This window comes from Castor canadensis, chromosome 13 (genome assembly GCF_047511655.1).
Source record: "Castor canadensis chromosome 13, mCasCan1.hap1v2, whole genome shotgun sequence".
In the NCBI taxonomy this organism is placed as follows: domain Eukaryota; kingdom Metazoa; phylum Chordata; class Mammalia; order Rodentia; family Castoridae; genus Castor; species Castor canadensis.
In genome coordinates this window covers 34,246,915-34,262,769 of record NC_133398.1, presented here as the reverse complement: position 1 = coordinate 34,262,769, position 15,855 = coordinate 34,246,915, and the positions used below count along the sequence as shown (strand labels likewise).

Genomic DNA, 15,855 nt, shown 5'->3' with positions numbered 1-15,855 from the left:
CACTCTGTTTAACCTACAGAGCAACCACTGCCCCTTTCACAGCTTGTCAAAGGCAAAAGGCTGGATGGGACCTCACAAGTGGCCTAGAACAGTGTTTCTCAGACCTGTGAATGTCTACACCAATAAAACTAAGACTCCCATCACTGCACCCTGCAGCTCCCTAAGTAGGAAGGATTTGTCAGGACAGAGACCAACCCTGTAAAATGAACACTCAGTGTCAGGTAAACCTGCTGCCTGTACTTGTTTCCCTCTCAACTCTGCCTGGTCCTGGCATCTGGGAACCACCTACCTGTGCCACTCAACTACAGCTGATCCTCTCCTGCTGCCCTGGCATTCGCCCAGCCTCTGTGCTACAGCCTTGCTCCCAGGCAGCTCTGGCCCAGGAGTGTCCTTCTTCCACGGTCCCCTTGCTCAGCCCCTTGGGGCCCATGGCCTCAATCTACCTCCTGGACGCCACCTTCTGCTTTCCTAGTGCTTCCTGGGGCTGAGCACTCTAACAGGAAGCACTGAGACTATAGACCAGGAATGGGGAAGAATTCTTAATAGAAACAAAGAGAACTCCAAGCTATTTTTAGCACTTCACATACCCCTCCCATTGTGAACAAGCATCGTGGACTAACAAGGTGTCATTGACTTGTTTTGTTGCTGGCTGAGTTACTGGGTTACTTGCTGACAGGCAGCAAGACATCACTGAAGACAAGGTGGACTCTGAGGTGACACCTGCATTCAAACCAAATTTCCCCTTGTTAGCTGGATTTGACCTTGGTAAAGCTAGTGCCTACTGGTCTGCCACAGTCACCAAACTGACAGGAAGGGAATGTTAAAGCTGTGTCATAGGGTTATTGTAGAGGCGGGGCAGGGTGACCCCGAGAAGCACCTGGCAGCCTGGGCTCACCCCACACAGCTCCTGTGGAAGGAAGCCGAGCAGCATCAAGAGCTCTGAGAAGCAAAGTGAGGAGACAAACTCACTGCTATTCAGTAGATGTAGTTTGGCAAACAAAAATCTTTCAAAGAATCAAGTCCCTCAGTGGAAATTACAGTAACAACAATAAAAAGAAGTTTTTTATGTGAGGAAAATGAAAACCAACTCTGCAGAGCTGAAACAAAATGGCACCCTGATCTCTGACCAGGGGTCACGGTGACAGTGGTGAGGGCTAGAACCAGGAAAGACCTTACCCCAACCATCACAGTCTGCTTGATGAGGATGAACACATCGGTGTCTATCAGCCCTAGAGAGATGCCTCCCACAGGACATAGGACAGGGGACCACGCTGATGTGAGCTGGCTCCACCCCAGTGGCAGGGCCCTGGAGAGCTCTGGGTGTCAAGAAGTGTGGTCTGTCTTAGGAAGGAACCTCGGTGGGACAGGGGAAGTTGAAGACAAGTGAACTGGGTTTTGTGCTCTCTCTCCACTGTGGTTCCTTGTGCCTCTGTCCTTCTATCACCCCCAAGCTTTGGTGAGCCACTGACTATTTGAGTCTGGCTTCTTAGCTGAGCTGAAACTATAGCTGGTCTAAGTCTGCTTTTAGGACAGTAGAGCCCCAACACAAATGGGGAGCCTGGCAAGCCCTTAGGAAATATCTGGTGAGTGAATGGGAAACTCCCAAGGGGAGGAGATTCACCCACCGACAATCCTACAGAATTTGCCTCCAACTTTATTAGGGAGAACATCGGGCTCTGCGTGTTAAATAGGACGCCCTGGTTAACATGACATTAACTTGCTTGCAAGAGACAAGGACAGCCACCAGAGGGTGCTTCACACACCTGTCATGTCACCTTCATTTGGGCTGCAGAATCTTTTTTTAGTTCTAGGCTCTGTAGGTGCCACCTACTTGGAAGCACAGGTCAGGTAGGATGTCTGCAGTTGCCTAGCCTCGGGCCTGGCCTGTACACCATCTTCTTTGGGTGGCAACAAGGCAGGAGCAAACGAGAAGGGTTCCCGGCCACCTCTGTCTGCTGGATCAGTTCCAGTGGTTTTGACAGATGGCCTTCTTTCTTCCTGGTCACTTTGTTGGTAATTCCAGTGATGCAAACACCCAGGGTCAGGCATAGTGGAAGGGCAAGGAGCCACGGCTGACCTCTGCTTCTGGGGCTCCGATGCCAGCAGAGCCATGTAAGTCAAGCTGCTGCTACCTCTTGCAGGAAGCTACTTCTTCTGGTCTCACCCACCCGGCCATGGCTAGATCAGGGCAGGTAGGAGAGAAGAAGGGGTGGGGGGAGAGACTTAAAACATGCAACCATCTTTGATATTGGCCCAGCTCCAGGGTGAAAAGGGCTTTCCAGCCCTCATCTGGTCCCTAGCACCTTAGGGACAGCCATCCCCTGGTAACTAAAAGGGAAACTGAGGCTTGAGTAGATGAAGAAGCAGGCCCAGTGAGAGTGGCTGAGCCTAAACCAAGCCAGGTCTAACTACACCCAGTGCGCCTTCCAGCATCACATTTCATTCTACACATGTCAAAGAAAAGGATGGAAAATCAGAGAAACACTTCTTGTGGAGGGGAGCAGCCTCCTGGAGGCAGGCTGGGGACACACAGGGCAAGAAGGGTCCCAGGGGCTCTCAACATCCAGCACACAAAGTGCCTGGGAGAAGCAGCCTCAGAACCGCTGGAGTCCAGTGAGAAAGGTAAGAGGTGTGGCCAGAGTCTGTTTTCCTGGAAAACATGGATGACCAGCCCTGCTCTGTGTGGGTCTTATGTGAGACCACAAGGTTGGCATCTTTGGAAAACTGGCCTCAGCACAGGCCTGTGTTTCACGGGTGTTCAATCAAACTTACCTGTGTGGGAGCTATACCCATATGCAGGGAAGGGAAAAAGAAGACAAGAGTACAAAGCAGACACAGGCCTCAAAGCACAGAAAGTGGGGCAGGTACTCAGACCTACGGTAACCCCCGAGGACATCAGTCACTAATGTGTCTGGCTCTGGGACTCTACAGGAGGGAGGGGAAAGGCCCAGGCTTTTAGGCTCAGGTCTGCCTCCAACCCAGCTCTGCTCCTTAACCTGCTGCTTCCTTCCCACATTTGCTTCTCTGTGTACACCTCCAGAGTAGCGCTGAGGACAAATGATATTATGGTGAAGCTTGGGCACATAACAGGTGCTCAGTGAGCATGTCCCCTTAAAGGTCGGGACATGAGGAACCTTCATACAAATATCTGTCTATATGGCTACAGTGAAGTGCTCCCTCTTGGGTCACGTGGAAAGTCAGCTTCTGTAGGAGGGAGATGGGAGGAGGAAGGAATGACATCCACTAAGCTGGTAAGGCACAGAGGGAACCACAGGGCTCTAGGCAAGGTGGTAACAGATGCTTCAAAAAGCCAGTACAGGTGAGCTTTGATGACTGGGGTTGGGGGAGAGGAGGGAGACAGATGGACAAATGAAAGATGGCTAGCACAGCTCATAGTAAAGACTGGAATTCTGTGAAGGCTATTGGTTGGGTAATTCCTATGGACCAAATGGGGTAACTAAAGGCCGGGAGTGGGGGAAGATCAATACAGTGAGCCTCTTCTGTTCTCCTATATAAATGCCTGCATCTGACTCACATATCCCAAGTACCCACTGCACACAGAATACGGTAGGCTCAGCAAAGGGTGCATACAAAGTCACACACAGAATGTGAAGGGACCCCAGGGGAAGAAAGACCAGCTCAGTGTGTATAAGGGTGCAGAGAAAGGCTTCACCTGGAAGGTAACTTGGGCCAAGAGGATGGGTTAGAGGCTTTAAGACAAGGTAAGGCAGTGAGGGTTAGCCTTCCCCCAAAATGCTTACCTCCCTATCTGGGAAGTGTTACTAGGAAGGCAGCTGAAGAGACTATATTTCCCGGCCTCCTTTGCATCCAGATGAGGCCACGTGACAATGAGTAGCCAACAGCATGTGAACAGCAGTGCTCTATGTCAGCTAATGGCAGGGCAGTTAAGAACTGGCTGTGTAGTCTTTCTCCACCATCGTTCCCCCTTCTGCCAGCCAGAAACAGAGGCTCCTGGGGATGGTAGGACACCAGAGGAAAGGAGCTGGGTCCCTGTGTGAAACTATGTGCCAACCAGGAACACAGGACAGAACTGTTAGGTGAGAATAAGCCTATACTAGTGGGAGTCTGTTACAGCAACAAGCATCACTAACTAATGTCCTCAGCAGAGGGAACAACAGCCCAAGGCACAGTAGTGTGACAAGAGATGGCCATTTCAGGGAGCCAGACTGGTCTGGCACCCTGTGAAGGGGAATTGGGGGTCAGAGAGCTCATGCTAGTGGCCATATAGCAAGGAAGTTCACGTACAGGGACCGTTGCCAGGGGCCCTGGTGTTGCTGGCGCTGCTCTCAAAGGAAGAGTGGAAGTTGTGAATGGTTTCCTGTAGAATTTGTCTCTCACGACCCTGTGCAGGAAATTGAAAACAGACACAGAAAGTCTTGTTAAATCTTTTAACCATTAATTCAATTGACACAATGTTGTCAATGCTCAATTCATACTTGAAAAACCAAGAGCATCTTGGGGGATATAAAGGATCTAATTGAATGAGTTTAATAAAAGCGACACGTAGAAAGCTCCCCCAGCACCCATGATGGTAGCGGTTGGTACTGGGTGGTCCCTGGGTCCAGGGGTACAATGCCAAGACAAGCTAGAGTCAGGGACCCAACTTGGATGGAGGTGAGGGCTTCCATGTGCCCAGCTTTATGTCTTTCTAGCTCTGATTTCTATAGAGTTCAACGGGGAGCTCTACAACACAGTCCCAGACCCCACATTCTGAATGGATGTGGCTACTTCTTTAAGTTCCCTGAATACCTTCACCGAATACCTGGGCAAGAGGCAGCAACACACAGAGGTTATGAACAGACTAGACTCAAACAGCCTGGATTCAAAAATGGCTCAAGTGGTACAACATCTACCTAGAAAGCATGAGGACCTAAGTTCAAACCCCAGTACCACCAAAAAAAAAAAAAAATCCTCAAATCCCACCTGTCTCATTTACTGGGGTGGCGGGGGGTGGGGGGGAAACTAACTGCTTTGGGCCTTGTTTTCCTCACCTAAAAAATGGGACAGCAATAGCACCTCAGATGGTCACTGCTGCCCCTGTATGGACAGCAGGAAGCAGTCAGGTCCTGCCCTCAGAGGACAGCAGTATGCATTAAACATGCATTTTCTACATTAATGAATAGATGTGTTCAAAATGTAAGCAAATTAAAAATGTATAATCTCTGGTAGGTTGTCCTCTGCTAAGAGTAAGAAGAAAAAGAAATGTCCACAGAATGAGCCCAGACTTCAAAGTTTCTTTTCTTTCATATCCTATCACCCCGACCCACAGAGGGGCCCTCTCTAGGGAGCTCTAGGGAGCTCCTGCACAGGGAGCTCGTGTACTGACAAGGTACCCTAGACCTCCAAGAGGACAGTGAGATTCTCCCTTCCTGCCAGTTCTTGAAAATAACCTTAAATAAGCTGGAAAGGCCACCAGGAGTCCATTGACACAAATCTCAAGGCCACAGGGAAGGACCAAGCCCCAGACGTAAGGCTTCTAGAAGACCCAGAAGCCCTACTCCACCATGACGGGCAGTGGCATCCCAGATACGTGTCTGTTCTGCTGAGTTTCCAGATCTGTAAAATGGGATAGTTTAACCTGCCAGGGCTGTGTGGAGTTTAGCCTGAGATGATGAATGAGATAGCCCTATGCAAACTGCAGAGGACTAAGAAGAAAACACAGGGGTGGTGAGGGATTATATTAAACACTACTTTAGCCTTAATTGCTAAGAAACAGGGCAGGGTGAGCTGGGGTTGCAGCACTCACTGCCTGCTAACCTTAGGAGGAAGCACCTGGTGGTTAAAACCACAATGGTTCTCAGCATCACCACGGACTGAAGATGGTGATGATAACTGCCTTTAAGAACCCATGAGTTTCAAAAGACCCACCTGGAAATTCCCACAAGGAAAAAAAAATGGCCATTAAACATAGAAGAAAAGGTTCGACCCATCTAGTATTTAAAGAAGTTTATTATTTCTTTAAATAAAATAGTCATTTCTTTAAAATGGCGTTGGTGGCTCACAACTGTAATCCTTGCTACTCAGAAGGCAAAGATCAGAAGAATACTGGTTCCAGGCTAGTCTGGGCATGAAGCAAGATGCTGTCTCAAAAATAACCAACACAAAAAAGGGCTGGCATAGTGGCTCAAGTGGTAGAGCGCCTCCCTAGCAAGTTTGAGGCCCTGAGTTCAAACCCCAGTGTCACCAATTTAAAAAAAAGGGGGGGATGTAAATTAAAGCTCCCAATATATTTTAGCCTGTCAGGCTACAAATGATTAAAAAGAAACTGACAGCACACAGCACAGGCAAGGCTGCAGGGGAACTGAGCCCCCACTTCCACAGCTCATGGCTCTTTGGTGAAAGGAACTTCACCAAAATGTACATATATACCCTGAGTCTGGCTCTTTGACACAGGTTCTCATTTTAGATGTCTATTCTGAAGGGGTCACACACAGAGTTGTCCACTCTAGGACTATTTCCACAAAGTCTGGCTATCTGCATAGCCAACAAGCACAGACTTAAAAAAAAAACAATTTTAGTACATCTATGCAAATTTATCATATTTAAAAGGGTTCTTCCAGGTGTGGTGGTGCACACCTGTAATCCCAACACTTGGGAAGCTGAGGTAGGAAGATCCAGTGTTTGAAGCCAGCCTAGGTTACATGGAAGAACACTGTTTCAAAACCAAACAACCAAAAAAACCCCCAAAAAACAAAAAATAAAAACCCTCCGAGCTCCAAAAGAGTTCTTAGTGACGTGGGTAGCTTGAATAGATTTCATTTTAAACAAAAAAAGCAGGATGTAAAATTACAAGTCCAAATTAATCTCAGCCACATGAAAAAAAAAAATTTGGCACAAAATGCTGCAGAGTAATCTGCCCCAGAGCGAACAGCACTGGCTCTGAGTGGCTGGATCATAATTTCTTTACAAAAATTCCCTTCCCCCTGCCTTTGGTGCTATGCAAATTTAGTAAAATGATAATCACAAAAAGGGGGGACAGAAAGAAACAATGGCTTAGGATCAATAAGGATAAGACTTGGCCATGCCCTGGTTAACCTTCTCTAGTTCATAACTCATCTGAAACAAACAAACTAACTAGACTCCGCCACACTGCAGAGTGCAAACGGGGTGGGTCCACCTGGGGTCACATGGCTTGTAGGCGAAAGGTCCACACCTTGGTAATAATAATATGCCTGGTAACATTTGCTAATATTATATTATTAGAAACCAGCTTCTTGATTAATACTCACTTAAAATTTTTAGATTACTATGCAGAAATGTTTTCCTGATTGTGTTGGAAATGCATTTTCTATCACAACTGTGTCAAGTAAGCACACATAACTGAAACCCACTTTACATGTTGCTGATTTCTCTTCTGTTTCATGTTTTACAACACTGCTCACCCATTACATTGATTCTACAACTCTCAGCACCAGGGGGCACAGGTGGGCAAGGACAGCCCTTGTCTGGGTCTGGGCTTTCCAGTCGCAGTGTATGCGCTCGTGGTTGAGCCCAGACAGCAGAGGAAAAGATGTGATGGTCAGAAGGGCAGCTCATGCCTGGCAGCAATCAGAGGCAGGAGCCCCTAACCAGGATCAACCAGGTCTGGCTCAGGACTGCCAAGACCAGATAGGGCACCTACTGGCCGCAGGTGGAGCTTTGAACTGAATTTGGCCCCTTCTAAGACCCACCCCAGAACGTCTATGATCACTTAGAGTAGTGAGCAGAAGGTCAACTCTATGACACACTGTGACACATGGCTCAGTTCCAGAGGACTTCACCTGACAGCATTTACTCCTGAACAACAGGGCCTTACTGCATAGAGGTGGTTTCAGGGGGCCCCAACCTACCCTGCACCTGCTGCTGTGTGGGATTGCCTGGCTTTGTGGGGTGGAGACCTCAGGTGGGAAGAACATAAGCGGGACTGAGTGGCACCCTTGGCCTGACATCTCAGAGGCCTAAAGGGTCTCTCAGTGGAAGTTGGTAAGTCATGCTCTAAGGAGCTGTCCTTTCTGCTTGAGACGGAACCCTGTGCAGGATGTGGGGTGTATGTGACACACAGAGTGGGGGCAGTGAGCTGTAGAGAAAACCATGGAGAAGCTCCAGACTGCATCAAGTTTAAGATCAATGTCCTCCTTTGGGGTAGGCTGAAGACATGGCATGGTCCACTCTGACGATACCAGTGTTATTTCCTGGGGGTGAAACTATGGGGGTGGGGTTCAAGAGGTCTTAGCCATTGCCAACAAGCATGCCAGACTCTAGCAGCTCTGGCTCCCAGCCTGTCCTCCCACAGCCCAAAGTCCAGAACCTTCTCTGTTCCCCCTATCTTTACTGGCCTAAGCCAGCTTTATCACAGACCTCTCCTCTGTCCCTGGAGGCCACTAGTACTCAACAGCCCTCACCACCACCCTGTCCCTCACTCAGTTGGGTCACCCTGACCACTATGGGGCCTCCACCTGGGGTCTGTGGCCCCCCTCACACTGTGCTTCTTGTTCTCTATGCTTCATCAGTTTCTTTAACACACCACATATCTTCCCACCCCAAGGCCTTTGCATATGTGTTCCCCTCCTTCTGGTCTGTTCTTTCCCTCTACTCCTTTTACCCAGTGGTTCCTATCAGGTCCCAGCCTTCTGCTGTTTCCTCAGGAAGGTCTCCCCAGCCCCTGTTCTAGGTCAGGCGCTCTCATGGCACCTTATGCCTTTCCTTGGACCCAAACTAAGTTCCAGTCTTACTGGCTGTAGGACCTTGGGCCAGTTCCACCATCTCTCTGTGCTTTGTTTTCCTCATCTGTTAACTAGAACCAACCTCAGCAGCTTTGTGGGGATTAAGTGAACCAGTACGTTTGACGTGCACACAGCACAGTGCTGGGCAGTCATGCTGCATCCTCAGCCCTCACAGTGCCTGGGACCGGGCAGACACTCAAGGGTTCTTTTCCAGAGTACATCAAAGTGGCAGAGGTTGGGGACCGTTTGGGCTGACCCTCCGTAATTCCATCAAATGCCCTTACTGATGGCAGCCATGCAGCAGCCTCCCGCCTGCCCCACCCTTCCCCCAGCTCCACGTCTGAGAGCAGAGCACAGCAGAGCAGAAGCAGTGATGGTCTGGAAGTTGGGGCCACCACCTGGGCTCCCACCACACAGTGAGAAGCCTTAGGGACCCTGACAGGAGACAGAGCAAACAGTGAGGACCGGGGAAAATCTCAGCACTGCCAAGGCTGAGTGGTGCTCACTCACCAGATTTGCCCTGTGGCCTGTGCACAGGTAATGATAATGCCAAGAACAAAACTACCACCCCAGCCTGCCCTACCCAGCCCGGCCCACTGCAGCAGAATGGGGAGAGCAGGAGGCCGGAAGCCCTGGCTTCAGGTCCACCCTGCTGCCATCCCCCACACGAGCTGGACATGGTCCTTCAGCTCCGAGCCTCTGCTCCCTCACCAGTTGGACACGGCGAGTGTGAGGACATTGGCCTCGTGGTTGCCGTGAGGACTGATGGAGGGCGTGCATCAAGTGGCTGGTTAATGACACAATGCCACATTGACATTTATCTGCTGCCATGCCACACATCTGCTCCGTATCACTGTGCGTGATCTGGTAGTCCCCAGAGAGACCCATGAAGCTGGTCACACGCAGTGACTTAAGTTCATATTGCACAGCAGAGCCTGAGGGACAACCGCCACTGCACAATGGAGACAGAGAGAGAAGGGAGGAAAAGGCAGGGCTGTCCATAGTGATCATATCCATCACACCAAAGGCCCAGACACGATGCCAGTGCCCACCAAGCAGCACTGTCTGTCTGCAAAGGGTGAGAAAACGCAGGCAAGCAAGCAGCATGCACGGCTGCAGGACACAGGACACACAGAGACCCATCCCACATCGGGAAAGAAGCAAAGCAAAGGGGCTGGACAGCTCCCCAGCTAATGTCTGCGGTGAGGACATGCCTTTTTAGTTGTGGGTTCTAGGAGTTTTTTGGTGTGTGTACCTTTGAGGGCAGGGGAGCTGATGTTTAGCTTTAAAGTCAATGAACAGAAATTTAACATTAGACAAAAACTGGGACACCCTGATCAATAAGGTGACTGATCAGTTGTTCTGGGTTCCAGATGCCTGCCAGGCATTTTATCCCTGCAACAGCCCATCATCCCCACCCTACAGGGGAGGGCAGGGAGGCTGGGAGAGGGTAGGCCCTGCCCTGGGATCCCAGCCTGGCCACCAGGCACCAGGGCCTACATGCACCAAGGGCTCTGCACCCCTGGGACTCCCAAAGGCAATACCCATTCCCGTAGGTTAGAATCCCTGGAGGGACTTTTTTAGCCAAATTTGAGGACAAAAACCTTATGAGGAGGTCTGAAAAGGGAAGAGTGACACAAGGAGGTAGTGAGTGCTGATCACAGTTAAATGTGCAAGCAGGGCTGGCCGGTCAGACATGCCAGAAGATGGGAGAAGACCACCACGAAGGCCCTAGATCCCTCAGGAAGGGAAACAAAATCAGGAACAATACCTTGCCTGCATTCAACTCGGAAATGGCTGCTAGGATCTGTTGCCGGGATCCATCTGTCTTAATGCCCAGTTCCTGCAGGTCGCCGTCAGTGAGCGTGAGGAACGCCTCCATGTCCACCTGGGAAGAGAAGGGCTCGCCACCATCTGCTAGGCACACACTCTGCCTTAGTCCAGCAGAAACTCAGAGTTAGGAGCTGTGACTGCTCATGCAGTGAACTGACCATGACTTATTACCCTCCACCCTGGCTTTATGTTTCAAGTTCAGCTGAAAATATCACTACCTGCTAACTCTGTCCAGCCCCAGACCTCAGCCATCCAAATAGGTGCATTGTGGGAAGACCCTTACAAAGAAATAAGTGTTCAGGACAGGAGCCTGATCAGTCAGTCCTGGCAGCTCCAAAACCTGTCATTTGGGAGTGAATTCCAATGTTACTGCAGTTAGCAACACTGGACATGGCACAGGAAAATGTGGGTGCATGGCAGTACTCACCTCACTTCCCCCCAGAGGACAAGAGAGGTACAGACTGTGGAAAGACAGAGTGAGAAAGTAAGCAGGAGCCACAGGGAAAAATGGGCCATGGAGAAGAAAGACAGAGATGCCAGGACAGGGCACCCCAAAGTGAAAGTGCTGCCAGCTTTGTCAGCCCTACCTGGACCTGGAGCGGTGGTCAGGGAGAAAGGTTCATGGGCTTCTGTCCACTAAGACAGGATGGAGGAAAATCAAAACTGGCACACCCACCACCCTGCATATGGGACAATAGCAGGTTCAGACACAGGGAGACAGACAGAGGACATGCCTCCACACCCAAGCAAATCCATGTATGTCCCATTCTGTGTGTGGAATATGGATGTGAATTTGGAATGAAGGTCACACACCCTAGTGACTGGTGGAGCCTGAATGGATGCCTCCCCTCCCAATGTTCTGTGGAAGGACTTATTTTGTTAAGACACCACTACTTGGTTTTTTTTGAATGTATAGCCAAATCAAGTCTAACCTACCACATGTAGAAAGATGGGAACAATGAGTCTATCTTTGGTTTCATTAAGACAAGAGGAGGGCATGTATTAACAAATTCTCACTGACAACCAGGTGTACAATGAACGACAGGGGTTTTTACCAGCACCGGGAGCCAGGAAAAGCGTACCCACAGGCCAGATACTTCCAGGAGCTCCTGCAGGGGATCACCCAGCGCGTCTGTGACTGCAGGGACTGGGCCAGAGGAGTGGGCAGTGGGCAGTCAGTGGGTTAAACCCTAGTTCTATAAAGGCTTTGCAGGCAACCTGGGTTGTGGGCCACAGAGGGGGAACCCCCCCGCCACCTCCAGTGCCAAACAGCTTATGTTGCCCAGAGGGAAACTGAGTGAAAGGAGCAGATGGTTAAGCAGGGCTTCTCACAGGGCAGGCGCCACTGGGTGGAGAGCAGGCACTGCCTCAGCTCATGCCCTACGCAACACACACAGAAGCCTCCGGCCTTGCCCTGGCATTGCCGCAGGTCCAGCGCCTCCGACTCCAGAGGCTCGGGGGGCCCTGGGTGGGCAAATTAAATGACAGCAGATCTGCAGGGTCACCTCCCCGACACAAGGCTCTCAGCGAGAATGCACCCCAGCTGCCTACACTGGGCAACTCACCATGGGTGACAGGGACTAGCATGCCAGTTTAGAAAAGGGGACAAAAGCAAGACATGAGAATGAACCCTGCCTCACGCAGCAGAGACACCTTAAGAGGCAGAAGCACCTCTGAGATGCGTTTTCCTCTCCACACACTCCAAAAGCACGTGGCGTTTCACACAGGAACAGCCACAGCAGCCAGGAAAGAGTTCTTAGAACCAGGAAGAATTGCCACTGATGGTTTAGATGCCAAGAATGCAAGAACAGACAGGACACAGCAGAGGCAAACAGGGGAGCAGCCACCATCCCATCCACTATCTGAACCAAAACACAAATGCCCCCAAACGTATCTCAAGCTCACTGGGGACAAGTGACTCTCAGAATGGCGACTGTACTGATGACGGCTTTCGTGGGCAAGGGAGGCCACCAGAGCACTCTACACCAGTGATTACACCCAGCACTGGTGGCCTGCAGTTTAACTGGGTTAACACACTCACATGTATTATTTTTCCCATGGTGATATGGGGGTTTGAACTCAGGGCCTCACACTTGCTAGGCAGGTGCTCTACTATTTGAGCCATGGCCCCAACCCTGACACTCAGTTTTTTAAAGTTTACTGAATTTAATTCACCTACCATGTCATTCTCCCCCTACCCCCACCCCCCGCCCGTAACCCCCCGAAAGGCATACCTCAAGGTATACAACCTTTAGTATGGTCCCAACTGCATCACCGTCACCACAGCCACCTTTAGGACATTTCTATCATCCCAAAGCCCTGTGCCCACTGGCAGGCAGGCTCTCCCCATTTCACCCTCCCCAGCCCCCAGCCCCACTACTCTACTTTGTGGAGTATCTCTGACCGACTGGATCCTTCCTAGAAATGGGATCATCCCACAGTGGCCATTGTGACTGTTTCTTTTGTTTCAAGATTCCTCCTTGCATTTCATCGTCTTATGGCTGCATTATATTCCCTGACAGAAAGGCACATTTTATTTACTTCTCTCAGGTGACATATCTTTCTAGCTATTATGAACAGAACTACTGTGAATGTCTGCATGCAAGTTTCTGTGTGCACCTATGTCCTCATTCTCTCGGGGAGAGACCTAACAAACACCCAGTTTGTTAGGTCACATGGTAGCTATGTGAATAAAACTTTGAGGAGCTGCCAAGTTGCAGAACGGTGATGCTTTTTACTGAATGCTTGTAAGCAAACGGGTCTCGGATGACACAGACCTTATTATCCAGATATTTTACAGATACTGCAGCATTTGCCATGGCCCACATTTCAGCCTGTTGGTCAACCCTAATCAACAATGTTTTTAAACAGACACAAACTTTCCTAGGGATAGCATGCTCAACGTGACAAAATTTGACAATAATGAAGCGAGCCATTGGTGTCTGGGACCTCACCTTAAGGGACTGATACGGGAATGTGAGGCCTGCTTCCCAGGCTGCCTCAGGAGTGGCCCAGGCCTGCAGGAGAAGGACTGCAGATCTGGACACAGCTTTTTACAGTGAGACTTGAGCCACATCCCACACAGAACATCCTTACCTCTTGTTCCTCAAAAATGGGCTGGTATTTTTCAAGCGATAGTTTCTTAAGGATTCCAGTCAGCTCATCTTCAAAAGGGAAAGGTGGAGAAAAGCACGATTTAGAATTTAGAAAAATGTGTTAAGAGTGGTCTTCCAACTTCTATAAAACAGTGGTCATCTTATTTCAAATGAAATTCTACAAGAAGCCCAGTACAGAAGGCAGATCTCAGCTGCACTGGCTCCTGCAGACAAGGTGGGGGTGGGTCCTGTGCCCCTCTGGCCATGCTCTCTTCACCAGGGCAGGCCCTGGCATCTCCAGAAACCCCAAGCCCAGATGCAAAGACAGTGTAGTCAGGGCTGGCTCTCCTGGGCTGCAACTGTCAAGTTCTGGGAGTTCTAGCTGCCGGGATGAAACCCTGCCTCCTGTGTGCGAGAATGCAGCCAATGTCACTACCGAGGCCACGAGACCTCAGCTGTCTGAGAAAGAACCTGGAGAGCAGACAGTAGGACTGCATACCAGAGCTGGGGTCATGTGCGTGGAAGCCATGGCCCTCTGGAAGGAAGGGTGTGTCTGAGTGGAATGGCAGAGCCGCAAAGGCAAAGACCAGGGGAAGATGCTGGGTATCAAAGCAGGTGGGATGAAGAGACGAGACAAGACCAGTGTCGGTGGGCAGGGGCGGAGGGGCTGAAGAAATGTGCACTCAGACACTGAGTAGGCATTTGCTAGGTAGGCCCTGGGGACGCTACAGGTATCCAAACAGAACTTGCAGGCTGATGGGCCAAAGCAGCAAGAAAGATGACAGCAGCAGGGTGGGACAGAGAAGGCCCTCCTGATCAGGTGACATCTGAGCAGTAAATGGAGATATCTGGGGGAGGATTATAAGGAAGCAGCTGGAGCGAGGTACTGGCAGGTGCAAAAGTCCTGAGGTAGTGAATGGGTTCCAGGAGAGAGCAGGAAGCCTGGGTTCCTCCTTTATTCTCTCTCTCACTCACTCAGCAATGTCTACCACTGTGCCTCACTGAGTGCTGAGCACGCAGAATGGGAGGCCCTGCTGGGGCATCTCAGGGTGGCTGGGAAGACAGAAGGATAAAGGTTGTTGTGGCTCTCACCCTTGGGTACCGTACACACCATTTTCTCTTCGCAGACACCCCAGAGGACAAGCGCTATGCTATCCTTGCTGACAGAGGAGTCAGTAAGGAAGGCCGGACCCCAGGTCTTGGTGAGGCCACACCACCACTGCGGCGCCTGGTGGACCCATGGGTGTGGCTTCCGGCTATGTGCTATTCTCATGGTGCCACTTGCAGGGCGAAGGGAGTGGGGACAGTAGACAGCTGGCGCATCCCAGGCGACTGGGAAAGGCTTCATATGGGGGCTACAGAGGAACAAGTCCAGATCCAGACCGAATGAGAACCCTGCCCCTGCCTGCCACCAAGCCTGCGCCCCTTCTGTCACCTCCGTAGTGCTGTGCTGGTAGCGGGTAACACCTGGCTCTCTGCACAAATGTGTGTGGGTCCTCGGATCCTTACATCGCTAAACTTTGCCTTACTCACCCACTCTGCAACACCGGAGATAATCCAGGTCCTCACACTCGCTAGGCGGCAACCCATCCCATGAGCCACATCCCCACCCTTCCGTTTGGATTTGTTTTTGAGATGGGATCTTGTGCTAACTTTTGCCTAGGTTGACCTCAAACTCACGATCCTGCCTCCACCTCCCAAATAGCTGGGATTACAAGAGTGTGCCACTATGCCCGACTTGGTTACGGCAGCTTTTACAACAGTTAAGGATGTGGGGTGCACGGTTAGTGAGTGACAATAAAACCCATGGTACTCCTAGTGGTAAATTCCACACAGCCAATGGAGTCTCACTGAGAGCACCCAGCTGGGTTTGCTCTACTCAAATCCACAGTCAGAGAGTGAGGTTTCAACAGAGATATTAATCAACAGTTTTGTTTCCATGAACGAGGAAGAAAACGAAAAAACAAAGACATATGTTGGAATATAGTGTACATTCCACTATAGTGTAAGCACCTCTGTAGAGCCGGTCAATTCTGAGAGTGATGTCACATCCCTGAGTGGAGCTGGGGGTGGGCTCCACTCGGCAGTGACATGTGACCCTCACTCGGTGTTCCAATACCACAGACAGGTCACACAAATAATTTCCACAGCACAGGCAACAGTCAAGTGTACTAAAAGTTACTAAATAAAACATGGTTTTAAAT

The 15,855-nt window shown here is 50.3% G+C and overlaps 1 protein-coding gene across 3 annotated transcripts in view; it reads right to left on the bottom strand.

Moving 5' to 3' along the window:
- Nucleotides 1-983: 983 nt before the first annotated feature.
- The window catches only part of Anks6 (ankyrin repeat and sterile alpha motif domain containing 6), a 48,927-nt gene continuing 34,055 nt past the window's right edge, over nucleotides 984-15,855 (bottom strand). For 2 of the 3 annotated variants that reach the window (XM_074051392.1, XM_020152765.2), the window contains exons 13-16: nucleotides 13,653-13,720; nucleotides 10,495-10,611; nucleotides 4,267-4,363; nucleotides 984-2,178 (exon numbers count right to left, since the gene is read on the bottom strand). In XM_074051392.1, the coding sequence (XP_073907493.1) occupies nucleotides 2,129-2,178; nucleotides 4,267-4,363; nucleotides 10,495-10,611; nucleotides 13,653-13,720 (332 nt within the window). In that variant the 3' untranslated portion in view covers nucleotides 984-2,128. Of the gene's footprint in view, nucleotides 2,179-4,266; nucleotides 4,364-10,494; nucleotides 11,237-13,652; nucleotides 13,721-15,855 lie in introns of those variants that run through there. The other variant, XR_012440369.1, reaches the window with a different exon arrangement.